Source organism: Ixodes scapularis, unplaced genomic scaffold (assembly GCF_016920785.2).
Source record: "Ixodes scapularis isolate PalLabHiFi unplaced genomic scaffold, ASM1692078v2 PGA_scaffold5__190_contigs__length_132052651, whole genome shotgun sequence".
NCBI classification, from domain to species: domain Eukaryota; kingdom Metazoa; phylum Arthropoda; class Arachnida; order Ixodida; family Ixodidae; genus Ixodes; species Ixodes scapularis.
This window is the reverse complement of record NW_024609880.1, coordinates 95,603,858-95,628,937: the sequence shown is the minus strand read 5'-3', so window position 1 is coordinate 95,628,937 and position 25,080 is coordinate 95,603,858. Positions and strand designations below refer to the sequence as shown.

Genomic DNA, 25,080 nt, shown 5'->3' with positions numbered 1-25,080 from the left:
ACCAACGACAGCAATGGGTGGCTTTGTCCATGGTTGCAAGCTCAAGGTTCCGATAAGCTCTTGCGACAGTATGGTCAACTTAGACCCACTGTCAGGGAAAGCGTCAACCTTGCCGATTGTTGGGACATCGGCTTGGACTACAGCACACTGGACCATTGAGCCCTCAAGTGGCTCAGAGTTCTGGAGGCAGGACATGGCAGGGGCATTGGTCTTGAAGCTGGCTGGCTGCTGATTACGTGGGGTCCTTGCAGCGGTGCATTTGGCGGAGAGGTGACCCAGCTGCCGGCAATTGTAGCACACAGCCTTGCTCAAATCTTGGCCGGGGCGATGGGCGGGAGCTCCGTGTTTTGATGTGATGGCAAGGTATCGTGCCTCCTGCTGTTCTTGTGAAAGAGACGAAATGCGCTGTGGTATGGCAGACACACGTTCAGCTCGATTTGAAGATTGAGTAGAGGAAGGCGTTGCGTGTGGTTTGGCAACTGGTGGCCTTGCACTTTCAGCCTCCGTGCGGTTTGACCTTAGACGAGAATGGCTTAAAGTCTGGTCGAGTCGTGTTACAATGTCCATGTATGCAGGGACCGTCGCAGGACACTGCGCTGTGATGGATGTCGCTAGATGTTCGTCATTGATGCCTTGAACAGCATACTCTATGCGCTGAGCATCAGTCAGCACAACGGGGCATTTCGAGATGAGTTTTAGTTTTGCCAGGGAATAGTTGACGAGGCTCTCTGCAGGCGACTGCACCAGAGCGGTGACCTTGTGCTGCCACTGCAGAAGCGTAAGGCGATCACCGAACTGCGCCTGAAAGGCGGCCTTAAAGCTGTCCCAAGTTAGGCACTGGAGTCCAGAAACAGCTTTCCAGTTAGCGGCTGGGCCTCGAAGCTTGCCGAGAGCGACTGCGAGAAGTGTCGAGGGCTCCCAGGAAGCCAGTCCTTGTGTTCGCTCCAGCTCCTCGATCCAATGGCGGGCCGAAATACCTCCATCGCCGCTAAAAGTTGGAAGCGACGCGGACAAGTCCGGCAGGGTAGTCACCTGCACAGGGGCTGGTGCACGTTGAGACACGGTCAGGAACTGCTGCAGCAAGCTTGTCAGTAGCTGCGTGGACTGCGCCGGGTCGAGAGTCGGGAGAGGCGATGACTCTTGCGGGCCTTCTGCGGAGGCCGCCGAGACGGGAAGAGGCAGGGTCGATGGCGGTGGCGGGGGGCTTCGGGCGATGTCGTCCAGGAGGCGGTGGATGATTTCCTCCTTGGATCCGGCGACGTCAAGTTTGCGACGAGACAACTCGTCGCGAAGGTATTCCGCCGTAAAACCGGCGAGGTCGCTTGGCGTGGCTTCGGCCCAATTGACAAGAGGCATGGCGGGCGGGCGGGCGAGCGGGCGAAACAAAAGATGCGACTCGTTCTTCAGGCGAGTTAGGCAGGCGGTGCGGGCGGGCGAGTGGCATCCAGGCTCCTTGACATGTCGACTGCGCCAAATGTGAGGGTACGGATGACAGAGGCAGAGTTAAACGTTACTTAAAGGGTTTAATAACGATGGCAAATTCATACGGCGGTTATGGCGGGAACATCGCATAGCGGGAGCGTCGTCTAGAGTTCCCTGGTTGGGCCAGGCTTGGCTTTGTGAACAACAAGATGTCGGCAGGTGGCGCTAGTAATGAGCCTGCTCACAGCATTATGTTCAGCTTGATCAGGAAATGTTAAATTACATATGACCTCATAAATTGATGAAAGTTTAAAATTGTGATGCACCTTGGTGGGGACACAAAAAGAACCGCCATTACCATATCCAAAGTTTGGGCATAAAACAAGATGAAAAATGTGGGACTCAAGTCTAAAATAGAAAGCAGGATTAACTTTGACCCAGTTATGATGAAAAGACGGGATATATAAAAATCATTTTATTGCACCCGTTTGGTCTTTTTTTATTTTTTTGTCTCTTTTAAGATAAACTTAACAGGTCCTTTTTTTTGCAGAGACATCGCAACATGCTGCAGGGGTTGCAGACTTAATGGCATAAAGTGCAATGCAAGCATCACATTTAGGAACTTGATGTCCAGCAGTCCAAATGCTGCAGATCTCTATCTACTGTATTTTTTTGCCTTTGTTTACAAAGCTTTATTTGCAGAATGTTTGTCTTTTTCTTTAGGAACATACAAAAAACAAAAGGTGCACGAAGTAGAATTATGATAGTATCAGGGGGTAGAAGCTGAGCTAGTTGGTGGTACATATTACAACGGCTAAACCTGTCTTTACTCCTTTCTCCCTAATTTCGTGGTTTAGCCGGTTTAGCCAACCAAGCAAAGACCGCTTTGCTTGGTCTGCCATAACGTCTTCCTGTATGACAGATTATCTGAACGTCTTGGCAATGCTTTAAACCCCTGTCTTCTTGTTGCCATACCACGCAGTGATTTGCTTAGGCGACTTTCCGGCTCAAAGCGATTCAAGTATTGCTGCCCTCAGGACATAGTCCCTGCAACATTTTTCAACAAGTTGCGAATTGTTTATTAGGCGATGGTCCGCCATCGAATCACATGGTTGCAGACAGTCGCGTACTAACTTGCTTTTGAGTGGGGGGGCAAACCAGAACCTCCCCCCCAGGGACGGTGGGCGGTGACATTGGTATTCTTTGGGCGCCGCTGGCCAGTGTTTGCCCTGCCCAGTGGCGGCTTTTTCAGGGGGGGCCTTGCCCCCCACTTTGAGAACCGGAAAAGCAAGCGCCCCCCTTGCCCATGGTTGCAGAAGCGCAATACGGCCAGTTAGCTGCACTGCATTGTTGAGACTAAATCTGAAAAAAGGGGATTTATCTCGACGATTCTGTACAATACTTTTAGGATAGCAGAAGGCACGATGTACAAGGGAATATGAGAACATCACATGCATAGTGAAATCATGTAGCTTACTTGACTGTTCTCAGTTCTGAGTAGAACACAAGAATCACCCCTTAGGCTTTCCAAGAATAATTTTCTTAATAGAAAAAAAAAATACATTCACCAACTTATTTTAGGGTGAAACATTTAGTTTTTTAGTCGAATTCCAAATATTATGGCAACAAAATGGGTCTGGGCATCACACATAGCCATCCGTGACGTCACAAGTCTGGTTACCTATCCCCCCCCCCCCCCCCCCCCCTTAGTCTGACCACAAATCCGTTTCTGTTTACGACTAGATGTCCTGGAGCCACCATCTAGGTAAAGGGCAGTGAGTTTCAAAGTGAGCTACACGTTGACAAAAAACAAATCCGTTAAACTTATAATGTTGTCTTTGCCATCATGCTACTATGGTTACATCATCTAAAATCTGGTCCTGACGTTCTAAGCCTCTTGCTACGCCATCCGGTCGAGGGGAGAGAAGGGACACCCAAAGAGGTCTCTGCAGTCGACACCGCTGAGTCCACCAAGGACACCTTGGACAAAGGGACCCTCCCCTTGTGGTCTGCTGAAACCACAGCCTCCAGAAGTGCAGCCCAGCACAGGGGAACTTGGTGGCTGCTGTTTGGGCCATCTGACAGATCAACAGGACCTGGATGGTAGAATTAATGACACCCAAGGCGTAAACGAGTGACCTCACAAAAGGCATACTGTAACTCGTAACACCCCCCCCCCCCCCCCCCCCCAAAAAAAAAGAAGAAAAGAAATGAGGCACAGTTATTAAATTTTTCTATCTTTCGCAGTGTCCGCTGCCCATCGTTTCACCGCTGAACATCTTTAATAGAGTCGAGTTCTGGTGAAATAAGTTATTTTCTTAGCTTTATGCAATGCAAAACCACATACCTTTTTTCTTTGCACGTGTGTGTGATCATTTTGTTTTACTGATTTATCAAACTTCAGAATTTTTATTACTAAGATAATTGTTTGAACCCTCGAACGGTAAACAAAATATTTACCAGGGTGCTCAACAGGCTCAAAGCATCTCAACCATTAATATTTATATTTAGAAAACCTAAATCTGTGTTTTTAGTGGATATCAGAGAATCTGCGTCGATTCTGACCTGACATTCCGGCTGGGTGACGTTCAAACTCTGCATCATGGCCGCCATATTTCCAGTGCCCTCGGACCTGTTCATCAGGAACTGATGCATCTCTGTGGCCGACTGATGAAGGGCAAACAGAGCAGACGCACCCACCAGCAGAGAGTACCAGGCAGGAAAGAGCAGCAGACTTGTACCGAATACCACCAGAAACACCAGAGACTCAGCAACTAGGCTAAGGCTGGTTCTGGAGGATGCTGTCAAGTCCGCTGAAGTCCCGCCTTGGTGGTCTGGATGTACTGTCAACAGACGTAGTGGTTACGTCACGCGGTCGTTCTAGACATGCTGGAACCCATTGTAAAATACAATGGCAGGTTTACAGCGCGAGCTAGGCTGTCCATGAAAAGGAGCACTTTAGGAGCACCTTCAACCTCCCGCCAAATTTTACCATAAACCTCACAACAATAAAAAAAAAAAAAAAATTGCAACGCAAATAAGTCTGTGTTGAATTGTGTGCATATATGTCCAGGATGTGATACATCTCTGGAAAACACGCGTGGGTAAAGTCACGCGGCGAGATTCACAAGGGGAAAATTAACATGCGACAAACACACAACACTGTTTTGCCTTGTAGGAACGTGTACGAAGTGAAGGGAAGAATAACGGATGCATAAATCGCCATTAGCTGCATACACTCGCACTCCTACTCTGCTAAACGTGACAAAGAGTGGCAGGCATAGGCGTAGACTACGGGGGGGGGGGGGGGGGGGGGGGGGGGGCGGCCATCAGGGCTTGTGCCCCCCTGGTGAGATCCGAAGGAAGGGAGGGGGTGGGGTAGAGCCTCCCTCCTGGGCTATGATCCTTACTGAGACGCTGTTTACGTGCCATGTAACCATGGGCATACCAACCAGGGCACTTGCCCCCCCCCCCCCAGCTCTCAGAGTGAGGGGGCAAGGCGTGTGTTTTGCCCCCCCTGAAACAGCCGCCACTGGGCAGGGCAAACACTTGCCGGCAGCGCCCAAGGAATATCAAGGGCACCGCCCCGCAGCCCTGGGGAGGGGGGGGGGGGGAGTGTCTGGTTTTCCCCCCCACTTAAAAACAAGTTGGTACGCCACTGCATGTAACGAGCTTCCAGTAGTGGCATGTAAACAAAATAACACACACAGCGACGGACACGTGGCGATATACATACGCTGTAAAATGTACCCCCTAGAATAAACTATACTGATAATTGCCAGTGTAAAAAAAAAAATTGCGCGGAAAAGAACGCCTTCTCGGAGAACTTCTCAGCCTGCCCCCTGCCCTGCCCTGCCCCCTGCCCTGCCCCCTGCCCTGCCCCCTGCCCTGCCCTGCCTCCTGCCCTGCCTCCTGCCCTGCCCCCTGCCCTGCCCTGCCCTGCCTCCTGCCCTGCCTCCTGCCCTGCCCCCTGCCCTGCCCCCTGCCCTGCCCCCTGCCCTGCCCCCTGCCCTGCCCCCTGCCCTGCCCCCTGCCCTGCCCCCTGCCCCCCCCCCCCCCCCACCCCCCCCCCCCCTTTGGGAAGATGAAAAGTCTACGCCGCTGGTCAGGCACCAGGCACAAATTTCGTGATTGTAGTTAAAAAGGTAAGAAGGGAAAACACTTACTTGTTAAGCCGGCATTCGACGGTTCTGTAGGAGGTACAAGCACGCTCAAAGTTATGCAAAGTACAACTGAAACATATCTTCCGAATGATTTCATTGAAGACGGTCATCAAACACAGAACCAGAGGCTCGCTGCGCTCGTTTTCAGATCACGAGAGTGTGCTTCAGCTAACCAATCATTTTCCTTCCACTAAGCGATAAGAAGCGTCAAAGATTTTGGGTGCGACCAGTCACTGTAATCTTGGCTGAATTCGGAAAAACTGACTGTGCCATTCCTTATCATTTTTGAGATATCTTGGCTGATTTGAAAGGACGCGGGCACTGCCTCCTCTTTTGGTTGGATAGAGAAATAAATGCAGCTACACCGCAGTGCCTTGAATTTAGCGGCAGCTTGCGTTACCTGGTGTTGAATTAGAAAAAAACTAGCTATTTAACGCATTTGGAGGAAGTTTTTTTCTAGAAGAAAATGTCAAAATATTTAGTATTTCGTTAATATTTATGCACTCTTACTGATTGAAGTTGGTTGCGTCATCTCAGGTGAAATCTGAGCAATCTTACGCCCAAAAGAAAAGTCAAAACACCAAAAACATGAACAAAACGTTCGTCGTAATTATTGATACTTAGCAATATTCTAACTTCTAGAATATGAAATCCAATGTTCCCGGATTTTGTTTTCTGAAAATGTGGCAATCGGCAGAAAAACGAAATACGTTCTTATGTCTCCTCTGGTGCTGACTGAGAATCGGGCTTTTAAAATGGCGTCCTCGTCTGCCAGTTCAAAAGGAGTAAATCTGGTCGAAAATTTTTGCGCTGTCACAGGTACCGTAATTCCTTCGCACATTCCTGTCGCACACATTCCGGTCCAAACACTCTGCGCGAGTCTGTCCTACCGAATTCGCTTCGGGCAGTCATTCGAAAGCCCATTTTACTACTCAAACTCCGGATGGCTTTGTCCTTTCAGATTTTACTGCCTTACCACGATTTCACGTGTTGTTTTTTGTCAACAGGTGAATTTCCAAATCGCGTAGCTACGGCTTCGAGCTTGAACAGTGACAACCATATCTCATGTGACGCGAGAGCCAGGGACTGTCGCTCTGCCTTGCTCGGTGGCGGCAGTCACAGCGGCGGTATTCTCGGGGTATCACTACCAAGTATCACTACCACCAGCCCGTACCATGAACTGCGTTTCGGTTAAATTGTTTACTGTTAGGCAACCGGACGAACAGGTGTTGCTCATGTATTGATTAACGAAACTTGACATTGGATTGTACAAGAAAATTACACCTCTCTTGGCTCTTATGGTCGAGATTTCGTTATCTATGAGATCTCTGCTTACTAAACAAACCCTACTAGTACCTCGATAATGCTCAGTTCCATGCGCGCTCTCTTGTTGGAAACATAGTTTATGGCACGTGACAGAATTGACAGACTTTCGTAGAAAGCGTTTTCATTGAGCTGCTTACCCACTCAACTTAGCTCAAAATATAAAGAATCCAATCAAATATCACACTTTGATTGCTTTGACAGGCTTAGGAATTCTGAATGTTAAAAATTAATATATATAGAATGACCCAAGTCACCAGGCTCGATCTAAAATGGACCGTAAAAATCGACGCCTGCACGTAACAATCTAAACTTTTCGTCAAAGGAGTATTTTACTGGTCGGTTTTTCTCTTCTAAAATTACAAAGCGTAGCACTCTTTCTGCAAAAAATGGGGCCAAGAAACTTGCCAGGGTCTACAGCGGGCAGCGATGCAGACAACCAAGTCGAGTACAGGGTATGTTTGGCATTCATATTGATAGATGGCACTACCTCCTTTCCGTGATGGCTTGCGACCATTGGGGTTTATTAAAATTAACAATCTTTTTGAAAGGTACCTTTGGTTAAAAAATAAATGCGAACAATAAAAGGAAAACTTAAAGGAAAAAAATGTGTCTGCGCTTTTGCTGCCAACGGATTTCGTCTGCGAGTCGTCTGCGTTCTTTCACCGGTCTGCAACCACTTCGGTCGCTGCTCCCGTCGCCGTCTATCAATACGAACGCCAAACACAACCTGCTACTCCACTTGGCCGTCTGCGTTGCCGCCTGCCGTAGACCCTGGCAAGTTTCTTGGCCCTATTTTTTTACATAAAGAGAAGTATGCTTTGTAATTTTACAAGAAAAAACCGACCTGTGAAATACACCTTTAACGAAAAGTTTGAATTGCTACGTGCAGGCGTCGGTTTTTGCGGTTCATTTTAGATCGAGCCTGTTGACTTGGATCACCCTATATGCTATATATTTAAGGCTTTCCTTCTGCATCGGTAATTGTACTGAAATCATAGGCATGCTTGTAAACACTAGGAACATATGTGAGTGGCGAGAATGAGATAAGCAGTTTGATTATGACACCCTGTGGAATCGATGTAAGTTGATACCCTACAATCGAAGTGTATAAAGGAATGCATTAAGATTTTGTTTTTCTGATTTCTTGTTGGTTTCGAACTGACTTGTCACTTTTCATCACACTGCCAGCACAAGCATCATTTTGTTTGGTGCTGTATCGACAAAATTAATAATTCCTTTCCTATTATTAGGTTTCGAACTGACTTGTCAGATCTCATCCATCTGTCGACATTGGCGGCACTAACTGACATTACCTGTTTCTCCGCCATACGAGCAATTTAAGTGGCTCGTCAAATTATTTAGGGATCTGCGAGGGTATGTTTCCTAAAAGTGTCATGTGTGGCGGTAAAAACCGGGCCATTGGGCGGCAGTGGCTTTGCCACCCACTGCTTCGACTGACTACTCGCTGCTGGATTATGCCGCAAATGACGATGCGATTTTGCTTGCTCACACGGCCGCAGATCGCCACTCCTTCAAGCAAAAAGCGCGAAGTTAGATTTTTTTTTTTTTTTTTTCTAGCCAGCAGTGCAGGGGTCTGAGGAGAAAAACAAAAATATACAGGTGTGATGAACGCACACCACGCAGCAGTTCTCTCCGCAGGCAGTGAGCGGTGAAGAGCCGAAAGGACTTCTCTTTCACTGCTCAATACTTGCTCGCGCCGTGACTTGCTTTGCCTTCGCTCGCTCCCCGCCTTTTCTTCCCCGATTTCTTTTTTTTAAGGCATTTTGATTTTTGTGTTTGTTTCAATGACAAGCCACATTGTGTCGCGTGATCTCTGTCCTCTTTTGGAGTTGATTTTTTGCAATGGCAGCCAAGAAAAAAGAAATGCAGGCGTCTTTGTTATCATCTTTTCCTTCGAAAGTGGTGGCACAAGACCGTAGCGGCACGTCTTTTCATGCCTGTAACGTGGCAAACAACGCTCTCTCCCCTGGCTCACAAGGTACTTGGTGGCAGGCAGATTAAATAACTGCCCAACCATTGAATTTTGAGCAGGTTCGAACGTGCTCAACGCCATGCCACCTGGTCGGGCGTAGAGAACAGTTGGTTTTACACAGTTGTGTTTGAAAGTAGTTGAGTGCCTTGCATTCCCTTGTAACTGCTTACTAGAGGTAGAGGATACACTGGCGCCAAATGTAGGCCTGTTCTATAACTGCGTATAAATAGACCGAAAGTTTTTCACTATTCGCAAGATGAAATCTATGCGACATTTATGAGAAATGGTCGCTTATAACGTTGCCCAAATTATTTCAGGACCACAGTGAAAGGACGGTGCAAAAGAAATGAGTTAATGGATACGCAGGTCGGAAATGATGCAGGGCCACCTAATAAGGGGTGCTAAGCGTTTTTTTCTTGTCGTATGGCATGGGAATGCAACGCACTTTATCGCGCTCAAAAACAAACAGTCTAGTAGGCACAGGTAGACGTGTCTAGACGAACGTGGCTCAGTTTTTGTCCTTTCTCGCTGTTCATTGCCCACGTTGCCTTTATCAACAAGCGTTTCCGTTGACAGTGTTTAATTCTCATCGCCAGGAGCTGATGCAAATGTTGCGAAGCAAATGTTGGAAGCCTGCAACGGCAACCTCGAAATGGCCATCAACATGCACGTTGATTCCGAATGGACTGCGCCGTCAAATTCAGTGGCCGACGCAACCGCACTGGCCTCCAGCTCGGATATGCCCCCGCATCCGGCAAATGCAGAGTAAGTGGCCCGTCTGGGTTTACTGGACTTTCTGTATGAAATGACAGAATATTGTGTACAGTTCCCCGTCATTCACATTTCATCCTTTTCAGCGACGACGTACGACCTCCCATTCCGCCGGTCCGAGAGGTTTTGGTGGAAGGTTCGTTTCCGTATGGTGAGTGGGCAAAATTCTCTCTACATTCCTTTAGCTGTGATGTTCAATTCCTGCGTTACTGGGTCAGTATTATGGCATCTTTGCGCAATGAGTTTGCCTCTAATGAACGTTCCAGGCGTAACTTACGCCTACAAAGTTTAATGAGAAAGTGCCAAGCGTCCTGCATCGGTTCCAAAGCAGTGCATTACCGCTACTAATGTATGTTTCTCATCGTCACAAAGGGTACCACGTTCCACGAAGAGCCACCTACAGCGTCTTTGACGGCTTCCGGGACTTCCAGGCTGAAATGAGTGAGCCACATTTAATTTGAGATTTGCTCGCTGTATTTTCATGTTCTTTCGGGGAAGTGTGCCTTCTCCATGTCTTTAAAATGTTTTGTTCTTGACTCATTAGAGCTTTATGCATAGTGTTGGTTGTAAATGAGAGGGTTCTCAAGGACTTTTAAAACCAGGCCCCAATAAAAAGAATGCCTCACTGCTTCCCCCATAAAAAAAGAAATTTAAAAGGAAGAATTATATGTCCCAATTTTTAATTGAGATAAAAGAAAGAGTACCTTCCCAAAGGCATGACAACATAAAGATATTCCTCTTATAGTTAGCTTCTCTGGAATTTTTTTTTTTTATTCCATCAGTTTGATGTGTATAGACTTTGCCCATGCAAGATAGATACCAATAAACATTGATTTGATCTTGATTGGAATAAATGCTGATTTATTGTGCCTAGTCATAAAGACTGTTTGATGGACATAAAGCAACCTTTATGACTGACGCAACCAAGGAAAAGTGGAGTCGTTCGTTGGCTCTTTTACTTGTTGCAGGATTACAGGAGGACAAAATGCTCCACGGAGAGGAGAGTCCCTCGTACAAAAAACGCAAAACATTGGAGGACCTCTTCAGGCCCCCTCTAGATCTTATGCACAGGGGATCTTTCGAATCGGTAAGAGTTCTATCCTTTGCTTGGGAAACGAGGAACCTCAACCCTCGGTCTGTCTTGCGGAAAGGGGGGCAGAAAACATTTTTTGCTATCGAAATAACCTCTTTGTTTTCTCAGTAAGGTTTTCCGTTCACTCATGGCATCAATCCAGGTTTTTCGTCCGCTCTTCAGAGTGGCATCGATCCTGGAGGTGCTTATGAAAGAACCCATAGCAGTCGGCTTCTGCACGTGCTGCATGGGCCAGATGGATTTTACACATTTTAAATAAACTGTAAACCTTAGCTTTTCATCCTATGATATACTGTAATTTATTGTGAAAGTGTGGCTTTGCAGTAAATTTGTTTTCTGAAAATATCGAAGTAAACTTGTAACCTCAGTCAGAAATTACAAATAAAAACCAAAAAGTTTCCTGTAGCTCAATAGAGAGCCCCTTAAAAGTCAAAGTTACAAAACATTTTTATGTGCTGTTTAAAGGGATTGTCCGGTCGAAACCGGAAGTACTTAAGTTCTTGCGCTCATTACGTCGAGGGAGCCTTCATATAGACAAACGTCATTTTTATTTTGATATATGATCTCCAGTTATTAATTAAACCTTTCATGATCCTGTGTACGAAACTGCACCCCGAATTTCGCCAGTGTCAATGGCTGACATCCGTAGGTTATGCGTGACGTCACAAAACGCAAAGGTTTGTCGGATGGTCGGGATAACAAGCGTCGGTCGATGGATGTCTTGTATTCTGTTTCGAATTATATAGTCTCCTGGACAGTACCCTACTGAAATACGGTTCTTTTAATGCAGTTCCCAAGCACGTGCAAAAAAAGTCACGCCTTTTAGCAGGATGTTACTCGCAGAGAGCCATAAGCTTCGAGCAAACGTATGCCGCTTCGCGCAAACACAACTGCGACAGACGCCAATCGAACTAGGGGCGCTTGCAAAGCAGAGGATGCAGATTTCGCCTCTGCAGCGGCACTTAGGTACACGCGGACTTGTACCCTACGCATTACAAGTAATCAAATTACTTGTAATCGATTACTTTTAAGAGTAATTTTGTAATCAGTTGATTACTTTTATTAGGCAGTAATCACAAGAGTAATCTGATTACTTTTTGAAGTAATAAAATTACTTGTAACCGTTACAATCCACGAGAACCGCCCCGCCGGCACACGCCTTTTTTTATAAAATGACAAAAATAAAATTCGCTTTTTTTTTTCGAACGGAAAAAGAAAGATTTTTGCGGTACTGTAGGAAACGAGGTATATCTCTTTCTATGAACAGTTTCTGTGAAATGTCCGTTTTTTTTTTTTTTTTTTTTTTTTTCTTCGAGCTGGGAGAGGGATGCCCCAGGGAAGCCACAGTGCGTGACAATGGCCATTCAGGGCGAAGTTTGAGGAAACAGAATGTAGCTTTGTGAGTCCTTCGTTCAAACTAGCCCCCTCACGCACACACGCACATAAATAAAAAATAAAAAAATCCTGCTTAGGGTACCTACTCGCAGCCCGGCCGTAGGAGAACCAGAACCAACGAATGCCTAAAGCGGACGCAAAATATAACAAAGGCAGTTGAAATATTTCCCCATTTTACCTACGTGGTCTTTGTGACAAGCAAGGTTTCGAGTTGAGAAGTGGTCGGGGCGATCTCTTCCGCTAATGGATACTACACATGATCCGCTTCGAATCCTCGAGCTGCTGCTCTTTTTTATAACATGCGAGCTCATCCACATGTGAATAATAAAATGAGCGACACAAACTTTGAGCGACAAGCCTTGCTCAAGTTTAACAAGATCTAGAACCCCCTCCGGCCCCCCCCCCCCCCACACACACACACTGACGAACGCCGAAATCATTAAACGTCTTGAAACGAATTGTATGCTTGTGTCCGCATTGTAAAGGTGCAACGACCACGAAGAGGGAGCCAGTTTTTCTTCTTCAATACTTGTGCAAATGTGAAATATAGGTTGGAAGTAGTTCATTGTTACGAGCGCTAAAGATGTGTCATCACACAATAAAGTAATCGGAAAAGTAACGATTACTTCTCTAAGTAATGTCTAATTACTTTTGCCGTCGAGTAATCAAGTAATCTAATCGAATACTTTTTAGCGAAAAGTAATAGTAATTGTAATCGATTACTTTTCTTTAGTAACGTGTACAAGGCTGGGTACACGAAGCGGCATCTGGGTACACATTTCGGCGGATCCACTGGATCGGTGATGAGGTTGCGGGTCATTCCCTCTGAGGCGACGTCCGCGGGTCGAAGGCAAACGGACCGTTCAAATGCATGTCGGACTCGTCACTTGACTTGGACGAGCTTGGTGAAGCGTAGCTACGCTCCATTTTCACACGCGGGTCAAACAGATATCGGGCTGTACGCGTGCTAAATACAACTCCTGGTATCATTTCGAGATGGCCAAGCTGTTGGTTTCGGTTTCGCTGCATAATCAAGGTCTGTTCGATTTGGCCAGGAAGTTCTGAACTATAGTCGGTTACAAGTCAAGGAGGTAGCGGCAAATGCCCCTCAAAGGGAATCTTTGCATTTCGACGATAGGTTCGCGGCATCAGGATGATTTTGCGTAAGGAGTCACTGGCGGCAGCGCGCGGTCAGTATACCGGTCACCTCGAAGACGAAGGCCTGACGATAGCGTACGTCTTCGCCAAGACAATTATCGACCGTAACTTTGGCGTCAAGTTGAAGCGAGAATCAGCAAAAAAATGCCGATTCTCGGTGTTTTTCCCAGGCCCGTTAGTGGGCGTCCATAGATACCAGCGGACAAAGCATGCAGTATTATGCTCAGCTACGGGGACATGCGAGTGCCAACGCACTAAATCCCAAACCTCTGCAATGTATCGGAGTCGTCAATATGCATCCAAGAGCAACTGAAGGCGGAGACTATCAAGAGGGCAATACCTTTCCCCTGTCTTTAAGTAAGAATATCAACACTGTGGATCCCCACATAGCATCAAAAAGAAACAATTTACGTGATCCAATATTTCAACACTCACCACAGGGAGCCAAACCTACGCGAGCAGGCACCTAAAACGCTTTTAGATTATCATAATCAGGCAAATTTCTACCCTTGGTTAGGATCTCAATTCCGCGTCCACCGCAGGTACGTTATTATCATAAATGAGAAGAAATGCAACCTCCGTATCGGCGTTAAAACATCGCACATTTGAGCAAGCGCTGCGAAAAATGGCACCGCGAGCAGAGACGGACGAGGAGTTCTGCTATCGCCGTCTGCTCTTGTCGTCTGCTTCTGCACGGACGCTGAACCGAGTCCGAAGCCGGTGCAAGATTTTGAGGAACTGGGTCTGAACTCGTTCAGAACTGGGATGAATCGAACGCACCAGTGCAGCGGTCGTGCAACTTACGGTTGAATCGAATTCACCAGTTCCTGCACTGCCGAACTAGTTCAGCCAGTTCAGGCGAATCGAACAGACCTAAATTGACTGATCCGATTTGGGCGAGGAGTGGGTGGACGTAGTTTAATATCGTTGGCACAGCATCACACCTCAGCTTACGAGCCTTCTGTCCGCTGAGAGCTCAACTCGTAGCTTTCTTCTGAGAGATGATTGCTGCATAGGCAGGATCTCGATCTGGACGGGAACCCAGTCCCTACGCACGACCACGATCCCCTTTGCTCGTCACTGCACGTCTCGCGGAAAAGTGTGGAACGTCATGTCTTGGCTCGCATGTGCTGCCCGATGGTTGTGGCACCCAACCGCGCAACAAAAATCTCACCCAACCACGAAACAAGTCGAGCACAACAACAAAAACGAAGCACGCTGAAGCGTTCACTCGCAGGCAAACAACGAGACAAAAATGCTCGCTTTGTGTTTTGTGACGTCGGAGCTTCAATGTTGCCAACGAAAGCAACGTTTACGCTAGAATGCGATATGAGCACTATAAATTCAATTACTCACGCAGAGGGGCATATAAAATTCGGATATTGCACGTACGATGCTTCTCGAGGCAATAACAATGATATTCAATTGTTTTCTCGAATACAAAATTTGACCGGACAATCCCTTTAAGTGTTCTATTGAACAAAAAAAACAAAAAAAGAGCAAAGCTAAAACAATTTTTTTTTTTTTTTTGCTTTTCTTTTTTTTTGTTAAATTAAATGTTTTAATAGCTTACAGGAACTGTTTTTCACTTTGATCTGATAAAGCTTGGCTCCCTGTTGAGCCACTAGAAACATTTTGGTTTTTATTTGTAACTTCTGTTTGATGCCAGTTTTTTCCTCTATTGTAGTGGATAACAATGTGTTTGTTCTATCTTCAGCAATCCTAAAATATTAATATTATTATTCATTGAGATTGATTGGTGCCTCCATTGGTTTTAGAAAGGAGGCTTTTTTATTGTCACCGAGTGCATTGTGTATCATAGCTGTTCGTTGCCAGGATAGAGCAGTAGTAATTGAGAAAGAGCTTCAACCTCATCAGTGCTGTTTTTTTTGTTGTTTCGTTTTATTTCTCCATTAAGATTGCACTTGTGAACAAAAATGACTTAGGAGCATGAAGCATTTATCCTGAGGCTTGGTAGGCCAAAGTAAAAATGCCGTGGACGAGCTCAGCTCGTCCAGTGGTTTTTTCGGTAGCCCTAAATTCCATAGCTCGTCCGAGTAGTTTTGCGGCGCTGATCATAGATCGCAGCACTCGTTTTAGTTGGCAAATATTTTTTTTTTTTTTGCCTCTGCTGATTTTTGCATAATAAACTTTTCAAATTTTATATGTAATACTAGAAAAACAACAATTCAAAATAAAAAAATATGGCACTTCTAGGTTACCATTGGAAAACAAATTTTTGGCACTTTCAGGTTACCTTTGAAAAAAAATTTTGGCACTTAATGGGTTAAAAAATAGAGTTTGACTGTTGTGATACTTGACAAAGCAGCCAGCCCAATAGAATGTTTTGCTTTACGTTTTCTCCCCTCTGCATCAGGCGAGGGAGGTTGGCAGGACAAAGAACCGCTGGCTAATGGTGAATGTGCAGAATGTGCAAGAGTTTGCCTGCCAGGTGCTCAACAGGGACGTCTGGAGCAATGCCACCATCAAGAGCATTGTCTCTGAACACTTTGTCTTCTGGCAGGTGAGCCACCAGCCCCCTCGCTTTATTTTTACAGGGACAACCTTTATAGGCGGGGTTTTTGCAACAGACTATAGGGCAAGTTTCGTACAAGTCTCATGGTGACGTAATGAGACCACGTCGCAGTCACATGACCATGTCATAGTGACGTGACGCCATGACACCATAGAAAATTTCTCCACAAAATATAGTGGAAAATTTTCTCCACTAAATAGACCCTTTCTAAAAGTTCACCGAGCAACACTGGCGGCCATCATATTTTGGGCATAGCTTCCTGGGCAAAGCGTGTGATTGGATGCGGGTTCAGGCCAATCGCTGACGCAGCACTCGTGTCGGATACTTTTTGAGCCGAGTGTTGGTTGAATGCCGACGCCGCACTTGTATGCAAGGTGTGCTCGAAGTACATGCCCAAAATATGACAATCTGAAATAATCGACACTCCCGCCAGTAGAGGGTGCACACTCTTGAATGGAGAAATTTTCTCTAAGGTTCAACTTCAGTCGATGTGAGAGTGAGTGTATTCTCGGCTGCTGGTTGGACGTGGCGCCACAGCCTGGGCATGGTCGACCAATCAGACATTTTAACCCATTTGAGAGTACACAATCGGGCAATACTTTGTTGGGAATGTCTCACCCACATACAAATTGCAAGAGAGGTCTCATGGCCTCCGACGTGCTTGTCCTTGGTACTCCTTCGTCCACCTGTCGATGTCAGCGTGTGTATGGAGGTACAGCAACTTGAGATTTGCAAAGGAAGTGCAGGTTTTCGTTAACCCCCAATGTAAAATAGCAGCCGGTCACAGTTTTGGCCTGCATCCGATCTGACTTCGCTGTGGCGCTCGGTTCGTAGCAGATGATAAGCTTTTCTTTCCGGTCTGTTAGCAGAAGAGATACGGCGTTCTCTTGTTTCATTTTTGTCTGCGTATGACTCTTTGCTCGCGTTAGCAGGCGAACCGCCTATGAACGCTGCTTTTGCTCGCTCCGCAAGAAGCGGGATACTGTCGCGTGACGCTGACATTTGATGCCGTGACATCACAGGACATCACGGTTAGCGTGCAGTATAACTGTGTAGTCTGTATGCAACAGCGTGCAGAGCCTCGGTTGTTGCCGCAGTTCATTTGCAGTATGCGACGAGGAACCATACTCACTGCATCGTTGTTTTGTCCTAGGTTTACCAGGACAGCGAAGAAGGTCAGCGGTACGTTCTCTTCTACAAGGTGGCCGACTATCCTTACGTGGCGATTTTGGACCCGAGGACAGGCAAGTCCACCCCGTTCTCCCCAGAAAGCGGACGCCAACTGGTGGAAGTCTCTAGACATTCTCATTAATCTTTAAACATTTGTTTTGCAGGAGAGAAAGTACTCTCTTGGAATCAGGTGGATGCTGTCAAATTCTGCGATGCTGGTCAGTCTCTTTGTTGGGTGTATATTATGGTCGTAAAATTTTAAATTAAAAGCCGCAGCATAGAACGGCATCTGGTGTGGGGCACTGCAACATTATTGTAGCAGTTCCCTGGGCAGCGCTGTCTACTGGCGTTTATGTTAAATCTGCTCCGCGGATAAAATGAGTAGCAATGAAATTTGAGTTTCACACATACAGTGCAGTGCTAATTCAGCACTAGGAACAGTGCTGATGCAGCACTAATTTATACATCCCTTAGCATTGATGTGGCACTGGCATCACTAACACAGCATGTATATCAGCAAGGTCAGCACTGACTAATAGCGCTAAGGTAGAGCTGTGGTGTATGTGTGGACAAGCCTTAACTGATGGCATTTGACTACTGAAGGAAGAGCAAGTGAGCAGGCAAGCCGGCGAAACACAAATGCTTGCCATTGCTAAGTGTATTGAGGGAGTGACCTTGCACAGGGTTTTCTAACCTTGACCTAAAGATGTGTGGGTTCAAAATGAGATGGGTATCGAAGAAATTCTTAGCTGGGTTAGAGGCGATGTGTGTCCCTTTTATGTGCCTCCCTTCTGGTTCCTTGATCTTTAGATTTTGTTTGTGTTTACATTTGAGTAATAATAGTCTATCATAAACCATACATTGCAGGTCACATCTATAGGGTGACCTAAGTCACCAGGCTCGGTCTAAAATGGACCGTGAAAATTGACGCCTGCACGTAGCCATCTAAACCTTTCGTCAAAGGTGTATTTCACAGGTCGGTTTTTTCTTGTACAAAGTGTAGCTCTCTATCTGTAAAAAATAGGGCCAAGAAACTTGTCAAAGTCTACGGCGGGCGGCAACGCAGACGACCAAGTCGAGTAGCAGGGTGTGTTTGGCGTTCGTATTGATAGATGGCGCTACCTCCTTATCGCGACAGCTCACGACCACCGTGGTTTATTAAAATGAACGTAATCTTTTTGGAATGTACCTTTAATTAAAAAATAAGTGTGAACAATTAAAAAAAAAAATCTGTCTGCATAACGACGGCGCTTTTGCTGCCAACAAATTTCGTCTGCGGGTCGTCTGCTTTCTTTCACTTGTTGGCTACACCTTCGGACACTGCTCCTGACGCCATCTATCAATACGAATGCCAAACACACCTGCCACTAGACTTGGTCGTCTGCGTCGCCGCCCGCCGTAGACTCTGGTAAGTTTTTTGGCCCTATTTTTTACAGAAAGAGAGCTAAGCTTTGTAATTTTACAAGAAAAAACCGACCTGTGAAATACACCTTTGACGAAAAGTTTAGATGGCTACGTGCAGGCATCGATTTTCACGGTCCATTTTAGATCGAACCTGGTGACTTGGGTCGCCCAAATATCTCCATATCTTGTTTATGTCATCATAGTTTTTTTTCACTGACGGTGCACAGAAATGCCTGAAGGAAATATAGGGGTAGAAAAAAAACTCAACTTTCAGCCACAGCTGTGCAAGTTTCAGTCTTGGAAACAGTTTAGTTTGCATGCCGTGTGGAGAGATAAGGGAATAACATTGATTCTACTGAGCGCATCGAAAACAGAGCAGTTGCAATAGAAAGCTCTTGCTTTTGGTATCTTTTACAGTGACAGAGTTCCTCGCCGAGCATCCGACTCCCGACGGCTCGGCCGTCATTCCTCCAAAGAAAAAGATTAAATCGGCTCCAGAGAAGCCCGTAAGTTATCACTATACTGCTCGAAGTGTCACAAGTGAAGCAGTACAGAGAATACCCTCAGACTGCTTCGTGGCATTTGGTTAGTAAGGCTTTCAGGGCTACAACTGCAGCGGTTTTGAATGGTATTCCTCAGAATTGCAAACATGGAGACAGGCATGAAGGGGCAAGGCTTCTTTGAAGATGTAAGTCTTATCTTGATAATGCAATTAATGCAGAGGTGCAAGCGAGCTGGTACTGGACATGGAATGATGAAAATAAGCCCTGGAGAAGGGGATCAAGAGGGACAAAGGACAGACACAAATCTCCATACATAGCTAGGTGACTCGTGCGCGACCAAAAAAAATCCATGTGGTCCTGGTATCGAACTAGGGACCTCTCCATTTTCAGTGGAGCGCTCTACCAACTGAGCTAACCAGGAGCAACACGTCAGTAGAGCAAACATGTTTTTTTTTCAGCTGCCACCAGTCTGACACCAACAAGGGTGAACGGCCCGCATTTTAACGTTATGATGATAATACGATTCATGCAAAGGTGCAAGCGAGCTGGACAAGAATGACGAAAACAAGTCCTGGAGAAGGGGAACAAGAGAGACAAAGGACAAACAGAAATCTCCAAACACATCTGGGTGACTGGTGCGCAACCGAAAAGATCCACCTGGTCCTGGTGTCGAAGCAGGGACCTCTCTATTTCCACTGGAGCGCTCTACCAACTGAGCTAACCAAGAGTTAGGCGTCATTAGAGTAAACAGTTTCTATCAACTGTCACCATTCTAACACCAAAAAAGGTGAACGACCTGCATTTTAAGGTTATGATGATAATGCAAAGGTGCAAGCGAGCTGGACAAGAATGACAAAAATAAGCCCTGAAGAAGAAACAAGAGGGACAAAGGACAAACACAGTTACTGTAAAATACCGGGCTAGCGCCCACTCAAAATTTTGAGATAGTAATGAAAAAATGAGGGATGGGCACTTGTCTGGTCATCAATTCTGCATATAAATGTACTGTGCATATTTTCTCAGATCTTACAAATTTGGGTATGGGCGCTTAATGGTGGTATGGGCAGATGCACGTATTCTATGGTAGGTGACTGGTGCGCGGCCAACCAATACCAGGACCAGGACTTTGGCTTTGGGGGGACCCTCCCCCCCCCCCCCCCAAATCCGAAAGTTTTGTCCATCCGTTCGTCCGCGCAGTACCCACTATATATAGCGGAGAAATTAATGTCACATGACCCATTCACCAACTCAGTCTCTCCGCTTAATTTAGCGGGGAAATTCATGTCACATGACCTAAAGGCCAATTCAATTTACTCTAAATTTAGCGGGCAGATTGATAAAAATATAGGTTCCCCGAAACGACTGTACAGTACGTTCTTTACAACCTCAAGTACTGCATTTCATGCATTACAGAACATTGGAGGTAAGTTCGCTGCCAATTGTTTTAATTCTAGAAGCACCTTTAAGGTAACTCAGGTCATAAGTTGAACCAAAATAAATGACATGTCGATTTACAGAGACAAAATCTGAGCACTGCCAAAATATTACACTAATAGGAAACTGCGATCCACTCTGAAACCAATATTAAAAACGCTACCACCAGCTTCTCAGCGGGCATTCAGTGGGTTTGCTGTTTGTCGAGCCACCCTGTGCCCTGATACCATGTTCATACTCAAGGAGATTACTTGATCGCACTGCCACTTAGTTCTCTGTATTTTTCCTGCTGGGTTTTCAGCCATCCCAGCGAATGATTTCTGCTTGTTATGTTATTTTTTGGCGGCCATAGTTCGTAAGTGCTCCTCAGCGATTGCACTCAAAGATTATTGACTCCCTGCTCACTCCAGGGCATTGTGGTGCCGAAGTTGGCGTTCACTGGCACCTATAGTTGAGTCCGTTTCTGTTCAGTGTGAGCTTACGATTAACATCTATAACTGTTCCATAACGTGCATTGCACACCACCAAGGTTGCAATTCTCAGAAGGCAAGTGGGAGCTCACTCTGAGCCTGCGTTCATCGTGGCAAACTCGTTTTTTGGCCAGCATCTTTATGAATATGTACTAATATTTGCTGTGTTGGGAGGTACCTTAAGCACATTGTACTTTAAAATACCCCTTGAAGTAGGTTCAGAAAACTTCTACTTTACTTGAAAAAACGCGAGCAGACAATGAGTCGCTCCATTTATATTCTCGCTTGATCAGCACTTCTCGTTTGATCAGTACATGCGAGAAGGTTAAAAATATTAGCGGAGGATTGCTTGCGGAAGCTACGGGGCTGGTGTCGTGCTCTCCCCTAGTGCGTTTAACTCCCTTGGATGCAAACCAGCGGAAGTGGCACCGAATTCACGAGTCAAGGGGACTTCTGAACTTGGCACCATTTCCGAAAATAACTACTCTGTGCCCACTTGACTTTATTTAGTGTTCGCCGCCATTTCAGAAAATAACTGATGCATCCCCAATTGCCCCTGGGGCAATGCATACCAGTTAGAAAAATACACTGTACTATGGGGGAACGAAAGGGCATCATAAAAGACTGTGTTTAAAAATACTTGTACTTCGAAAGTACATTGTATTTATAACAATTCACTTTACATACATTGTGCCCAGTGTATTTAGTACTTTACTTGAAGTGCATAACCTCTCATTTACTTTGTACTTTACTTCAAGTACTTTTTAGATGTAATTTACCCAACGCCGAATTTTGCTACAGATGTACAAAGCAAAGCAGTAAAATAGCCGTTGCATGTTGCCTTACCGAACGGAACTGCTCTTGCAACTAGGCCAGTCGTATGTTTTGTGGTACCGCAGTACAAACCTTGCTTCAAACGATGACCATGCAGCTGATCCCAAGGGTTGCCATCATGCTCAAGCCGGTAGATTCAGTTTCGTCTTAGACCACCGAAACAAAACTTAGACATATCTGCAAGACTACACAAAGTATCGACAAAGAAACGACACCTCATAATACAAGGACACTTCCCTCTCTAAAAACTGTCGTAACCCCAAAATCGAGAAACTCTACCGGAGTTACCTTTTAACTCTTTCCTGACCGCACTTATAAGCCATCGATCACCGGTGATCGATGGTTTCCAAGCGCCATCAAGAAATTAAATTTAGTGCGAAGAATTGTGTTGCACAATCTCGTGGATAGCCGAAGAATTGTAGGTTCAGTTTTAACGTAGGTTTGAGCTTTATCACAAGCTGGTGGGCTGTCGAAAATAGTCCTGGGAACGGTAGTTGCACTTGTCTAACACGGATGACTGCTTGCATCGGTCTTCGTAAGAAAGATGGTATTATTTGCATAATTCAACTGTATTGTGGCATATTTTTTTAGACCCGAAGAGCTCTGGGGACACTTTAAATGAGGTTATAGACGTCGCTTAACAGACGGTTGTCGGTAAGCATCACTATAATTCCCAATGCTGTCCTGAGCCGGCGTGCATGTTTTATGTTCCCAGCAAGGCAGACAAAAATGCAAAATATGATGGAACTGCAATCAAGGCTATGGCAAAACCAAGGAAGGACAGAAATGAAGAATTCCGCTGGGGATGTGAGGTGTGAGGTATCTGTGTTTCACCAATAGAAGCATTCCTTCGTTCAAAAGCATACGTGTTACGGAGGCTAACTATCCGACGAACCAAAAATAGACGTCAGCTGAGTGCACTAACTTCCAGAAGTAATAACCGTGGGTGCGGGGCACATTTTGTATATTCAAAATTTAAATTATTTGTTGTTTAATTTGAGATAGCTGTAGAATTTGCTGTGTTTATAGACTTTCTGCACGTACATTGTATTTTCAAAAAATAAAATTTTAAGATCTTTTTTTACATTATACCAGCCTCTGCTCCTTCGAAAGAACAACTAATTGGCCACATTTTGATGCACCATATTGCCCCACACGCAAATTAGTTGGCAAAAGAAAAGCATTTGCACGGATCCTTTGAAGATTGCTACTTTTCTTGGGTCAGGAAAGAGTTAACATTCTGCAACAAACCGACTCCTGAAGCTCAAAGCAGTTTCAGTGAACTAAAGTGTTGCGTGTTGTGCTTGCAGGAGAGCATTTTCGAGGAGAGCGAGGAGTCTCAAATGAGGGCGGCCATCGAGGCATCGCTGCGAGAGGGCAGCCGCGTGCAGGAGCCCATATCGGACGACGACCAGAGCGACCTCGAGACGTTCGATTCGGACACCGAGAGCGGCGTGACGCAGCTTGCAGCCGTGCGCAACTCGGCAGCCAATCACGTCGCACGCGCAGACTCTCCCATCGACATCAGCGCCTCCAACAGCAGCGGTGGGGGCAGCAACAGCAATGCAGCCGTGCAGCCAAAATTTGACGCCGAGGAGTGGAAAAGGTTCCTTGGGAGCGACCAAGGTCCGTGCTTTACGCTTTTCGGTGGTAGGGAGCTTCCCAAGATGTTTTCAAAGTGGACAGCTGAATTTTAACGAAACATAAAAGTAAGGAATGGATGAAAACACCGCTGTTTTGTCCATTCCTTACTGAGAAGGGAATGATTAGTGTCGTTGTTAACACAATAATTTTCAACTTCTCAACTGGTGACAATTCACATCTGAGCTAGTTGGGAATGATGACTTCTTTAACTGCAAGAAAATGGAGTAATTCGAGGTGGAGTGGCCCACATTAATAAGTGTATGTGAGCTGTCTTGCTGCGAGAATGCCAAGAGTTGTCTTTCAAGGTATCTTGGAGTTCCTCAAAACTATCTTAGAACTTTTTTCATTGTCAGGCTCTAACCATGTCTGGGTATTTGAACTGTGCTATGCTACCCCTGGTTCCTGGTGCTTTTGTGCACATGGGGAACCAAATTCATGTTGCTGGTTGCCATGGTTTGCATCTCTGACATCTTGGAAAGTTATTTTTGTGACCACTAGAGTTGTATGCTGAAGGCAGTTTTCATTGTGGCCTTTCTTTCAGACGAAAAATCTGAGCTGATGATCAGGTTTCCCGACGGATCAAGAAAAGTGATGACCTTTCCAAGCACATCGAAGTTGAAAGTAGGTGGCACAAGCTGTCATTTGTGTGCGCATATATTGAAACAACTATGTCTCTTTTTTGACACAAATCCAAGGTAACTGTTTTGTTTTGAGAAGTGGGAACCTCATGTAACAATATCTTTCATTGATGAATGTGCTCAGTTTAACTCTACCTTCGCTTTCTGATTCCGGCCTGCCTGTCCCTGACCACACAGCCTCAGTATTCTCTTCTCACATTTATGACCTTTTAAGGGCAGCAATCATTAAAGGTAACAAAACATTGTCTGACAAAGGTAGAACTGCAACAGTTTTTGTAGTCTGGTCATGATGCCACGCAGTGCCGTTCGTCCATTCATCCCATGCTCTGTCACTAACTCATTTGTTTCTCTCCCTTTCCAGGCCCTGATCAGTTTCGCGTCCTGCAGTGGCTATGACGAAGAAACGCACGAACTCGTCACCAACTTTCCAAGGCGCAACCTGAACAGCCTAGATCACTCAGCGACTCTTCGCGACGCCGGACTTTTCCCAAAGGAGACCATCTTCATCCAGTTGCGCAACTCGTGACAGTTGCAGGACCAGTGACAGTTGCACAACTCGCCTTCTCAACTGCCCGTTTTCATCGCCGTGCGAGTTGCGTCAAGCTCCGTGAAGACGTCTTCGACAGACAAAGGACAACAGTGCCGGGTTTATACCGATCGTGATGCGAACCCGTTTTGGAAATTCGGAGCCCACTCCGCTCAGTGGGAACAGGTGACTGGTCGGAATGCAGGGCTCAATAAGGCAACTGAAGTGTGAACAGTGTTGTGGCAAACGTTTTTAAAAATCGGGATTTAACCACGGATTTAATCGCAACACGTGCGGCATTGTTTGAAGCTGATTCAGAAATCAGGAGGCACGCTGGCAGCTTTTATGCCTGTGCGCCGACAGGAAGCAACTGTCTGCCAACCTCAGGAGCGCAACTTCTTAAAAGAATAAATGCAGATTTATGAGAGGCGTTTTGGGACGTATGACGAACTCCCACCAAACGTAAAAATATGTCTGCCCTCTGATTGCTTCTTAGGATGACTGACCCTTTTGTTCATTCTGCAACATTTTAATTATTTTATTTTACAACTTTTGAACTGTTCCTGTGTTGTCTTGTTGCTTACAATATACAGGGTGTTT

The 25,080-nt window shown here is 45.8% G+C and overlaps 1 protein-coding gene and 1 pseudogene across 1 annotated transcript; one reads left to right on the top strand and one right to left on the bottom strand.

Moving 5' to 3' along the window:
* Positions 1-3,228: 3,228 nt before the first annotated feature.
* Positions 3,229-5,903, bottom strand: LOC115317826 (annotated as a pseudogene).
* Positions 5,904-6,164: 261 nt separating this feature from the next.
* On the top strand, positions 6,165-24,949 carry LOC8035324 (UBX domain-containing protein 7). The gene is made up of 12 exons (XM_029977488.4): positions 6,165-6,404; positions 9,501-9,669; positions 9,762-9,826; positions 10,048-10,116; positions 10,644-10,762; positions 15,699-15,845; positions 17,011-17,101; positions 17,192-17,245; positions 18,849-18,937; positions 22,983-23,298; positions 23,858-23,937; positions 24,316-24,949. The coding sequence occupies exons 1-12, from the start codon at positions 6,302-6,304 to the stop codon at positions 24,478-24,480; spliced, it is 1,467 nt and encodes a 488-aa protein (XP_029833348.4). The 5' UTR covers positions 6,165-6,301; the 3' UTR covers positions 24,481-24,949.
* Positions 24,950-25,080: the final 131 nt, after the last annotated feature.

Excerpts from the sequence above, each read along its gene's own strand:
- LOC8035324 (XM_029977488.4), top strand. The coding sequence starts at position 6,302 with ATGTCTCCTCTGGTGCTGACTGAGAATCGGGCTTTTAAAATGGCGTCC. Across the intron at positions 15,846-17,010 it reads AACACTTTGTCTTCTGGCAG|GTTTACCAGGACAGCGAAGA; the intron begins GTGAGCCACCAG and ends GTTTTGTCCTAG. Across the intron at positions 17,246-18,848 it reads TGTCAAATTCTGCGATGCTG|TGACAGAGTTCCTCGCCGAG; the intron begins GTCAGTCTCTTT and ends TATCTTTTACAG.